Source organism: Carassius auratus, unplaced genomic scaffold (genome assembly GCF_003368295.1).
Source record: "Carassius auratus strain Wakin unplaced genomic scaffold, ASM336829v1 scaf_tig00030446, whole genome shotgun sequence".
NCBI classification, from domain to species: Eukaryota; Metazoa; Chordata; class Actinopteri; order Cypriniformes; family Cyprinidae; genus Carassius; species Carassius auratus.
In genome coordinates, this window is record NW_020525854.1 from 205,001 (window position 1) to 217,500 (window position 12,500).

At 41.2% G+C, this 12,500-nt stretch overlaps 1 protein-coding gene across 2 annotated transcripts in view; it reads left to right on the forward strand.

The window, feature by feature from the left end:
* The window catches only part of LOC113080236 (neurexin-2), a 269,544-nt gene that overhangs the window by 187,930 nt on the left and 69,114 nt on the right, over positions 1-12,500 (forward strand). Inside the window, exon 1 of one of the 2 annotated variants that reach the window (XM_026252447.1) lies at positions 6,647-7,058. The exons of the other annotated variant lie outside the window; for it this stretch is intronic. Coding sequence (XP_026108232.1) covers positions 6,728-7,058 — 331 coding nt within the window. The 5' untranslated portion in view covers positions 6,647-6,727. Of the gene's footprint in view, positions 1-6,646; positions 7,059-12,500 lie in introns of those variants that run through there. 2 annotated transcript variants of the gene reach the window in all.

The following is a 12,500-nucleotide window of genomic DNA, read 5'->3' on the forward strand; positions in this document are numbered from 1 at the left end:
CCTTTCTAGGTGCTGATCCACCATCTGGTCTGGATACGTACTGGATCCGGGCGACTGCAGTGACCCTCTGATCTGGATACAGACTGGATCTGGTGGCTACGGTGACCTCGGAATAAGAGAGACACAGACTAATATTAGCGTAGATGCCAATGATGTAGAGAGTGTAAGAGTGTGTCTGCCTCCCGAACAATGTTAGGTAGGTTATTCCAGAGTTTAGGAGCCAAATAGGAAAAGGATCTGGCGCCCGCAGTTGATTTTGATATTCTAGGTATTATCAAATTGCCTGAGTTTTGAGAACGTAGCGGACGTAGAGGAGTATAATGTAAAAGGAGCTCATTCAAATACTGAGGTGCTAAACCATTCAGGGCTTTGTAAGTAATAAGCAATATTTTAAAATCTATACGATGTTTGATAGGGAGCCAGTGCAGTGTGGACAGGACCGGGCTAATATGGTCATACTTCCTGGTTCTAGTAAGAACTCTTGCTGCTGCATTTTGGACTAGCTGTAGTTTGTTTACTAAGCGTGCAGAACAACCCAATAAAGCATTACAATAATCTAACCTTGAGGTCATAAATGCATGGATTAACATTTCTGCATTTGACATTGAGAGCATAGGCCGTAATTTAGATATATTTTTGAGATGGAAAAATGCAGTTTTACAAATGCTAGATACGTGGCTTTCTAAGGAAAGATTGCGATCAAGTAGCACACCTAGGTTCCTAACTGATGACGAAGAATTGACAGAGCAACCATCAAGTCTTAGACAGTGTTCTAGGTTATTACAAGCAGAGTTTTTAGGTCCTATAATTAACACCTCTGTTTTTTCTGAATTTAGCAGTAAGAAATTACTCGTCATCCAGTTTTTTATATCGACTATGCATTCCATTAGTTTTTCAAATTGGTGTGTTTCACCGGGCCGCGAAGAAATATAGAGCTGAGTATCATCAGCATAACAGTGAAAGCTAACACCATGTTTCCTGATGATATCTCCCAAGGGTAACATATAAAGCGTGAAGAGTAGCGGCCCTAGTACTGAGCCTTGAGGTACTCCATACTTCACTTGTGATCGATATGATACATCTTCATTCACTGCTACGAACTGATGGCGGTCATATAAGTACGATTTAAACCATGCTAATGCACTTCCACTGATGCCAACAATGTGTTCAGGTCTATGCAAAATAATGTTGTGGTCAATTGTGTCAAACGCAGCACTAAGATCCAATAAAACTAATAGAGAGATCAGATGATTATGAAGTGAAACGATGATCACGATGTTATGAAATCAATGATTGAATGTCGCTGTTTGAACAGTTTTAATGAAGCAGAGCACTGGTTTGGTTCTTCGCTGTAGCTGAGTGTTCAGTGTTGTGTCATTTGATGTAGAAGCTCCTCGTGGAGTAACATTGTGTTCCTGTAGCTCAACTGGTAGAGCACTGCGCTAGCAAGCAAGCAAGCGCAAGGTTGGGGGTTCGATTCCCCGGGAACACATGATATGTAAAAATTGATAGCCTGAATGCACTGTAAGTCGCTTTGGATAAAAGCGTCTGCTAAATGCATAAATGTAATGTAATGTAATGTAACATCCATAGAGACGCTGCTCTCTAGTATTCATCACAGGCTCGTTAGCATCACTTCTAATATCACTTGTGCTGCTGTTTCTGATTAAACATGCAAAATAACTGAGCTGGAGATCCTCATCTAGTTTAAACCAGCCTAGTTTTCTCTGCTCGTTAAAATCATAAAGAAACTTGAAGGAACATAGTAAGGAACAAAGATGGATAAATAGATAGAGCTTTCTTAGCAAGTATTAATGAGCTTAACTAATTGTGGTCTTAATTTCAATAATTTATGTGATGTAATTACTGAGATTAAATCCTCAGTAGTAATTTGTGCCTGAGAATCAATAAAGTTAATTAATTAGAATTCAAATGTTTTTTTTTTCTTTTGTTTTTTTCTTGTCTCAGTCTGACCTGAGATTTCCCTTCATCATCCAGGATCTTTTTCAGTGCTGGTCAGAAACTTCAGATGGACTTGATGTCTGGAGACGTTAGACTCTCACAGATGTGTGTGAGAGACGCAGACGCGCCGCAGGGAAGCAGATCATGTGGAATGAGCCGCAAAGCTGTTAGCATCAGCCTTAAATTAACATCTCGACAGAAGCCCAATCTGGTGGCGAAACACTCGTCTGTGACAGAGAGATTCAGAGAGCAGTGGAGTGAAAACACCCGCTCTAACACACACACACACACACACACACACACACACACACACACACAGACTCCCATCAGATCAGATGAGCAGCTCTGACTGTTAAACACATCAGCTGACAGGAGATTCTTTACTCAGATTATTATTGTTAATATATTTATTTAGTGTCTGCTTCATAAGCCCACGTGTGTCTCTTCCAGTTGTGTGTGATGAGTTCAGTGTAAACTCGTTAGAGGAGAGAAGCTCATTAGGAGAGCAGAGGGGGATTGTGGGAAGGCTGACAGGAGCAGCCCATGTGAAAGATGAGGAATGGAAGAGAATGTGACACAGAAGGATGGAGATACGCCTGATCGGATTCATCAGAAGATCGGAGAGAGACTCCGACGTTTCTTATCGTGCTGATTCTCCTGAGATCTCTTGATTGGAGCTGTGGCCATCGTTATTCTGGGGGGTTGCTATGCAGCTGCTTGGGTGCTCTGGGTGGTTGCTAGGTTGTTCTGTAGTGTCAGAGAGTTTTGGGAGGATGCTGGGGTGTTTTCCTGAAGACGTTTAACTCTGTGTCAGAGGTTTGATCATGAGTACCAGTACTAGTGATGGTTGACTGAACTTTAGTCATTTAGCGACACTTTTATCCAAAGAGACTAACAAATGAGGACAGTGGAAGCAATCAAAATCAACAAAAGAGCAATGATACATAAGTGCTATTACAAGTCTCAGTTAGCTTAAACACAGTACACGTAGCAAGGGTAACATGAGATTCAGTAAATAATTACAGAATAAGTATTTCTAAGTGAACTACTTCTTTACTGAATGTTGCAGGAGGTTGCTATTAACACAGTGTAGACTATAACATTAGAACAAATATTGCAGTGAATTAAACATTAAAATACAATTCTCACTCACTAACTAATTCTAACTCACAGAACTGATAAAATAACAGATGTAATGTGTTTATTACCGTGGGATTCTGAGTGTGGAAACAGCTGAACTGCTCATGAACACTTTAATATGAAATATGGAGCTGCTTTAATAAACATCTTCATGAGTCTATTTTAAGAAACACAATTAATGAGGAGAGAATGGAGACAATTGTTTGAGTTTCTTCAACTGACCTCATAAAGGAGACTCGTTTAAGTGTGTGATTAGCAAATGAAGGCATTCGAAAGGTTAATTTCTTGAAAATAATCCATTTTTTGCTGGCTGCTGCTTTAATGAATCACATTTGTTGTGAAGAGAAAGCTGTGCATGAGTTTTATGATTTAAGTGTTTGCTTTTAGTGTGTGTGTGTGTACTTACCAATTTTTTGGGACACATTTGCCCACAGAAGTGAGTACAAACCCAGTATTGGAGGATTCAGATATATATTTTTTATTTATTTAATTTTACTCATGGGTTCAGGACACTAGTTAATTTATGTAAGGGAGGATAGCAAAATAATGTGGACTGTGACATATTATATTATTAAAAATTATCATACAGTGGATACTGAGACAAATTTGGGACTAAAAAAATGGGACACTTCGAGCTGAACATGTTTGCTTAAGTGTGTTTTCTTAAATTGCTAATTATTGGCCTTCTTACACCACAGACTGAACAAAATCAAGCATTCCTTGGTAAATGGTTGAGCTAAATCGGTCTTATCTAAATATGTGCTTCAATTCCATCACATACCTTTCTATCAAAGTTATCTGACATTATCAAGATGAATTTGGTGAGTTCTTGGCATATTTTATTACCATTAACTATAGCAAATAAACGGTGATAATGTGAGAAATGTTGAAGGTGTCTGAATACATTTAGGTTTGACTGTATATATAGTGAACTTCTGAGGTGGATGTGTGTACTTCAGTCAGTACTGCAGTGGTGATAAGCGAGTGTGTTTCCTCCGGCGTGTTGGCGGAGCGTGTAATGGACGGGGAAGGCTGCTCAGATCAGGTGTGTGTAATCCTGTTAGCTCCTGCGACCGCGTGTCTGCTGGCTTTTGTTGCGGTGGGACGCAGGTGAGCGACCGGCAGCAGGTCCAGACCCCATGCAGTGAAGATTAGATACGACTCGTGCAACCAAATCTGCCTTCCACACATGAGCCGCTACAAAACACAGGAACTCCTGCAGACGTCTCAGAGCTGTTTTAGCATGTTTGCATGAGCTCCTGCAGATCCGCTGGTCTCTCATCATCGCCGTGTCTGTCATGAGGAATCATATTCAGATGTAAGTGGGATTAATCTGCATCAGAAGAGTCTAGCGATCCCACTTCTGCTCCTCCTACACACTCGTATCACAGCAGAGCCGTTTCATATTTACACCTTTAGCTTTATTTTTAGCAGAGAGGCTCCAAGTGTTTCTTTCATAATTAACCACGTAACTAGTTTGTTTTCTTCTTCTTCATCTTCTTCTTCTTCTTCTTCTTCTTCTTCTTCAGTGATAAACGTTGTTTGTTCCTGGAGACCCAGGAGAATAGCTCCTGGCATTGGCAGGTCAAGATGAACTAACTAACCATCTCTTGTTCCACGGCTTGAATGAGGTGTCAGAACAGAACGTTTCCTTGCGCTCATCTGATATTTGAGCAGGTGAATCTTGTTCTTCATGATATGATTATCTGACCCTCTGCAGGATCCTGTGAGTGAACACATCAGTCTGAGAGTCAGAGTCAGTTTTCATTAGGGATGCCCTGAAACAGAAACCGAATATTCGGGTTGCACTTGGCCAAAAACCAAAACCAAAACACAAAATGCTTTGTAATAATTATTTTATTAAATAATATAAAGTAATTTTGCATTTTTTTTTTATATAACTCAAGAATTTTAATGATACTAAATAATAATAAAAAAATGGCAATAAAATAACCACACTTTTACTGAAAGTAACACAATAAAATTGGATAGAACATATATTAATATTAAATATCAATGTATAATTTTTTTTTTCAGTTCTAATCAACAGAATTAGATCTATGATAACCAAATTAACCCGTGCAATCTCTGTCCTGCTCAGATTTGTGGTCTTCAGTGGCAGAGTATTAATATTTTTATTCAGTTAGTCATTATTCATCATTTTTGTCATCTGTTTTTATTATATATATATATATAATATTTTTGTAATATTTTATTTATATTACATTCTATTTTCAAGTATCATTTGTTAAGGCTTTAGTTTTAGTGATGTACAGTATAATACCACTATCTTGCATAATCTTTATTATAGGTATATTTGAATTGAACATTCTAGAACATTCTCCAGAGAATTCAAAGAGCACTCAGTTGTTAGTTTTCCTGAAATTCATTTGAAGAAGCTTAAATCAGGGACCGACATTTGATAACCAGCTCACATCATTTGATGAGAAGCGATTGAGATTACTGTTTTTCTCAGAGGATCATCTCTGGTTTTCTGTGGATGTGGATGTGTGTGAAACAGAGGTTCATCAGGTTTTACTGCGACTAAATTAGTCACCAAGAGTAGACACCAGTAACCAGCGTGTGTTTCCCTGAGCACCTCCCTCTCTCGGTTTCTCTCTCTCTCTCTCCCTCTCTCTCTCTCTCTCTCCCTCCCACCTCCTCCGTCTCTCTGCGCAGCTGTGTCTCGCTCGTTCTCTCTCAGTCTCAGGCTTGCTTGCACATGAGCGGAGCGTCTCCTCAGCTTCAGCACTGCCAGATCTGCGTCTCTGTCTCTGTCCTGGTCTCTCTGGCGCATCACTGCCGTCTCTAGCCGCTGGATCAGCGAGAGGTGCTGCAGGGTCCGTTTCATTAGCTCTCCGCCGCAGAATACCGGGACTGAGCACGAATGGAGAGAACGGATTTACCCCGACAGGAAGATAAAGTTAATCAGAGCCGTGGATCGTAGGGAAGAGGAGCGGCTCGATTCGGTGATGAAGCTGAGAAGAGGCGGCCAGATCCTTGTTTTCCTCTTTCCGTCCCAGAGGCTTGTGTCCCTCCTTCTCGATTTATTTTGGATGTTCTCTGGTTTCAGTTCACGTCTCTGTGTTTTCTGCTCCTCTCTGGAGGTTTGATCATCTAATAGAGGAATCTGTCTTTTGGACCAGCGTCTCTCTGTGTCTCGTTTCTCCTCCCGTCCCTTGGGAAGCTCATTCTCTGTTTTTCTTCGGTTGGTTTTGTTTTAATTCAAGATTTCTCCGTCTGTGGGAGTTTTCCAGGATGGCGTGTGTCTCGGACTGTGCATGGATAACCTCTTGGCAAACTTGAGGATCAAGTCATCAGATTTGGGAGGATTCTAGTTTGGTTGAGGCTTTTCTTTGCTTTTTCATTTCAAACTTGAAGTTTTTAGTGTTTCCGGTTATTAGTTAGATTAGGTCATTATTATTGCAGGTTTTTTTTTTGCTTTTGAAGGGTACTTGACCTGACCGTTGGATTGCATCGTGGAAATTGGAATTGTTTTTTTAATTCCTGAAGGTTTGTTTGCTTTTTTTTTGGTTTGCAGTTTTGATGATCCTAAACAACCAAGATCAAGGCATTTTTCCCAGCTGCGGGAATCTAGAAACCATGGATACTGGCTCGGTCTGAAATGTCTTCCTGTTTTTATCACGTGAGGAGGCGTGGCATGGAGGCCCCTCCCACTTTGTCTTCCGCCCTCAGGGCTTTGCTTCTGTCCAGTGGATTAGTGCTTTACCCACGAGCCCCAGCGGCAGCTCCGCCCCGGGTCTTCTGGACCAGCGTGTCTGGGTTTTTGCGGCTGGTTCTGTCCCTGGCGTTGCTCACCTTCCCGGGCCCCGCGGTCTCTGCTAGAGTTTCATCAAGTCTGAGCACCACACATCATGTTCACCACTTCCACAACAAACACGGCACCGTGCCCATCGCCATCAACCGGATGCCCTTCCTGACGAGGGGAAGCCACGGTAGGTGCCAGTGAAGGAAGGTGTGATTCTGGAGTCAGTGTTTGTTCAGTTTTGGCTCAGTAAATGACTCTCTTTGTGAATGGTGGAGGCCACGGGCTTGTTCTCCTGCAGCCAGTGAATGAATGTGTTTTGGAACATTAGTGACTTCCTGGTGTAGTTTTTTTATTTTATTTTTTTATTTTTTTGATCTATGCAATCCCTGGCACTGGTTCCCCCAACCCTGATCCTGCAGCTCCAGCAATACACATTTAACCATCTCCTGATTCAGGTCATCAGCTCATTAACAGAGACTCCAAGACCAGAAATAGTTGTGTCAGACAAAAGAGATACGCAAAGTGTTCAATGTTGAGGGGCCTGCAGGAATGTAGTTGGGGACCGCTGATCTACAGTTTAAGCTTCAGGAATCCTTAAAACCGGACTTCTGTGAGCTCAGTGATGTTGAGTTCTGGGCCATGGTTATAAATCCAGATTTATGTAAGGAATAATCTTCCTTTGTGCTGCTTGAGTTCGTAGAGGCTTCACAGAAGAGAGTCTGTCAGTTCCTAATGCAGTTTAGTGTTAATGTGTGATATGAATAGAGACTCCTCAACACATTTCTTTCTGCCTGGTTTAGGTCGGGTGTTAATGTCGTAGAGTTGGTGATTATCAGTTATGAGATCTTCTGTTTGATCGTGTCCATGGAGCTGTTCACATTAGTCAGTGGATTACTAACATGCTTCATTCTGGTGGTGTTTGGAAATCAAACCTGTACTGTTAAAAGTAGTTTCTTTATTGGCGTCAAGGGTTCCATGAAGAACCTTAAGGGTGACACATCATGAAAATCTGATATTTAAGTTCTATAATTAGGTCCCCAGAGCATCTACCAACCCAGAAAAGGTGAACATTGGTAAGCCTGTCTTTGCAAGGTTGTGTAAAAACAAATGCATCAGATTTCACTTCCCTGTGACATATAAAGGGGATCATGTTATAATATAATCTCTCTAACCTCTTCATCTGCACGTTTCAACCCACGGTGTTACCACTGTGTTTTCACAAGTGACAATGGTGTACTAGTTCTAATGCCTTGGCGAACGTTTGAGCAAAACATGCTAATTGTTCTGTCTCTGGCTTCACAGAACACTATTAGAGTCCCAGCCTCAGAGGAGACCAGAGAGCAGTGGATTTATTGATTTATTTACTGTATATTACACCGCTGCCACGCAGATCTAAAATAAACATGCAATTTATTTCCCAGCTGTTTACCTTCACAGACATAACCAACTGTTTTTGTAACTCCTTTGTGTATTTGACAGTTTCAGTGCAATAACACATAAAAGCAAACATAGTCTAGTACTTATGTCGAATGACAGCCACTTTCTGTGCACCTGCTTCGGATGTGTGCGCTCAGAAAACCCTATATCAGAAGTTTAAACGCATGTGGTTTAAAACGCATGACGTAATAACATGCTAGTTAGCGAGTTCCGCGGCTGAAGTAAACCGTATCATGAGAATGGCTCTTCATCCCACAGAAGAGAGGGGCGGGGACAGCAGACCTCATTAGCATTTAAATAGACATGGACTAAAAAGGCTTGATTTTGACAGGGTAAAAAAATGTTGTTGTTTTTTTTCACTACCATTGAGAAACCAAAGTATGTTATATACTTTTCATTAAGACCCTAAAGAATCGTATCCACTTGTGGAAAATGGGCATCTGATGACCCCTTTAAACATCTATGGAACCATATGTTCTTATTAAAATATTCTTCATGCTTAGAAACACATGGTTCTTTTAAGAACTGTTCATTCAGTTTCTTTGGGAAACCAGAGCTGGTTCTTCGATGGCTCTGCTACACCCCAAAAGGAAACATTATTTTTCAACGTGTGCTCACAAACCACTTTTCTCTCTGTAGTCATTGCATGCATAATCAGATTGCAGTTTCCTCTCTTGCATCTTTCGTGTGCAAAGCTATTTGAATTTGCATAATTAACACAGCGGCATCCCTTGGAACCCTAAACTCACTGGAGTCTGACAGCTCGCGCTCGGCTCCGGGTGAACGTTCAGCAGGACCCTCGGGGAGAGCAAAAACAAGAAAACAGCTTGAGAGAAGTGAAAATGATTATTCTTTGAGATTTTCTGCCGGAAGGTTTGCTGAACCCTTGGGAGCAGGATCAGAGTGTCTGTCCCCTGAAACACTGACCCTGTGCTGAACCGCATCATGTTGATGGTGTTTCAGTTCAGCGGGTGTGAACGCCGCTTCATGTCTGACCTGGACCAGTCATTCAAAAACAAACCCCTATGACTTTATTTCTTCAGTAGAACATCACGTTTCTCCTTCCTTTCAGGTTTGATGTCAGAAATCACATGAGAACTGGTGATGGCTGGTGCTGTTTGAGAGTCTTCATTAGTAACTTTGAGAGAACCTTGTCAGAATGTTCTCAGAAGGTTTCCTGTTAGCTGTGTTTGCTGAAAATCATGACGTTAATGTTTTGTCTGTCTGTCAGCGCAGTGTTAGCTTCTTCTGCTCGTGTCCTTGGGAGCTGTTTCTGCAGCGTTTGCTGATGCAAGTCCACATGGAGCCGGCCTCTGGGAGATATTTCATCATCCTCTGCAGTGTGTGTTTAGCGTGTCTCACACACAGCTCCTCAGAAGATGGGCTCGTGTCAGCAGTTGATCCGTTTGAGCACAGATTTTCATTCTGAATTGGACGTGAGCTCAGATGTTGATGATCTGGTTTAGTTCATGCAGCTCCAGTGCGGCTGTCAGCAAAGCATTACTGCTTACACATATTTCAGTTTGGGCAGAGATGTGTGTTTGCTAGTGAGAGCAGCTGAAACACAGGCAGAGATGAGGATTGATCTGCTGATGTGATCAGAGAATGTTAATGAGCAGCGGTTCATCTGAAGGACTGATGGTGTGTGTTTGATGCCCAGTGGAGTTTCAAGGCCAGTATCGATGGATATTGATCCTGCGGTCTGTAGTCAGGGCTATTGAACACTCTTGTTTGAACATGTGTGTGAATCTGAGAGGATGTTTTTCACACAGACACACACTCATTTAAAAAGTGTTGAGTGGATCTCTGTTCTTCTGTTTACTTCTGTTGATGATCATGATCGATTCCACGTATGAATGTGTGTTTATGAGTCACTGATTCAATCTGTCATCTCCAGACTCTATCTGATTATCACACACACACACACACACACACACAAACTTCTCTATCTTAGTGAGGACATTCCCATTCCCTAAACTTACCCATCACGAAAACATGTGCAGAACTCTGGATTTACATCAACAACATCTTCTGTCTGATATATACGCCTTTTAACTAGAGGATGTCAGAGCATTACACAATATAAGAGAGGACATTTGCTCCAAAACAAGTATAATTTTAAACATGCACACACACACACACACACACACACACACACATTCCTAATAAACAATAACTGGAGTTTTTCGTGACAGAATGATTTCTGTTTCTTCTCAAACAGATTAATGATAATGAATGAACTGTCTTAAGCACTGATTCACTAAATTAATTCACTGAATCAGACTAATGTTTTCTAAGCGTTCAGAAAGCTCTTTAGAGAAGATGACCTGTATTTCGGCCGAAGTGTCCGGTCAGAGATCCTGTGGCTCTTTCATTATTTGGATTGGCTGCGAGTGGTTCACTGGTGCGAGTTCAGCAGATCTCATATAGAGAGGAGCCTAAAACTGAGGGAGTCTCTGGTTCCTCTTGCTTGTCTGACTTCAGTTTTACAGAAACACCTTCAGCGCTGCTCAGAAATGACAGTGTTTGTTACAGGGTCTGTGTGTGTGTGTGTGTGTGTGTGTGTGTGTGTGTGTGTGTGTGGTTTCACATGGAGCTTCAAACGAGGACTATTAGATAATAGCAGAGTCTAATGAGAAGTACTTGGAGATTTCATCTAATTATAACATCTCTCCTTTAAATATCAGTACAGTAGTTATGGAGCATACTATCATGAGAATAATACACACACACATGCTCTCTCTCTCTCTCTCTCTCTCACACACACACACGGACTCACTCACTCACTCCCTTTTTTAGCCTGGTTACCCATGGCAACCACTCTTCAGGTGTCCTTGAGTGGGTCTGATGGTGTTTTTTAAGGACACTCAGAACGCTTAGCTTCTGCTGCGTGCGCAGGTGAACACAACTCCCAGAATCCATCAGCACACCTGTCAATCTCCCGTATGGAGCTCCGCCCCTCTCTCACACACACACACACACACACACACACACACACACAGGGGCACCGTGATGCTTGACTGGTCATTCAACAGTAAATGAGTCAGAGACAGTCTCTGGTAAGTTTTTGACTTTGTGTGTTAATATTTTAGCTGTGATCAGTTTTGAGTCACAAATCAAATGTGAGTCTCCTGTATGTTTTTATACAAGAGTTTCATTTTAGTGTGTGTAGTTTTATTTGTTTTAGTTGGGTGGATGTCCAGTTCATTAATGTGATTCAATTAGTTTGGATGATTTAATTCCAGTTCATTATAGTGGATCAATTCCTCTGATTGACTGGAAATCGAATTCACTTTAGAGAATCAATTCCGAATTGGAAGAATGAGAGAAAAAATCACCTTAGTCTTTTAACTTGTTTGGGTAATTGGAAGTGCAGTTCCTTTTAATGACTCATTTAATTTGAATGAATAGGAATGCAATTCATTTGTATTATTGGTAGTGTAAATAATTTTGGTGAATCGATTTATTTGGATGATTGTGGTATCCAATTTATAGATAGACTTCAATCGTTCATCGCTCATCATCCTTCATTCCACCGGCTCTCGGCCTGCTCCACTCTTCACACTGTGTTTTTACTGATTTTTTTTTTAGTTCAATTCATTTCAGTGAATAAGTTAATTTGGATGATTGGAAGTCAAAGTCATTTAAGAGAGATCCACTCGTTTGAGTTGGAGCAGTTGGGAGTCTAATTCATTTGGAAGGTTTTGGGTCACGATTCATAAATGCATAAAAGCTTTTTAAACTCAAGCTGTTGCTCATGTTTCTGAGCTGGACTGAGTCGTTTGAATCGGTTGCTGACTCTCGTCTGCGGTGTTCTTCATCTCTCTCTCGTGTGTGTGCAGCTGGTGTTTGTTTTATCCGTCTCTCTCTCTCTCCTCATGCATGTTAATGAAGATTCGTGCCTCTGCAGTGTTTCTAATGATTGTTCTGGAGTGATTTCAGCAGCTGCAGGTGAAACAACAGTATTAACACATGCTAACAGCAGTAATCCTGTGCTAAAGCGCTTAGTGGAGCAGTGCTGCTAACATGTAGAGAAATACTGAAGCACAGGTGGAGGATTGTGTTGGTGCATCAGTATTTTAGTTTGGGGTGGGTGATATACCGGTAGACATGACCAACTGGTAGAAATGTGTTAACTGTTAGAGATTTTGCATTGTCTCATTTATGGTCACGTGCTCATGTGAATGCCAAT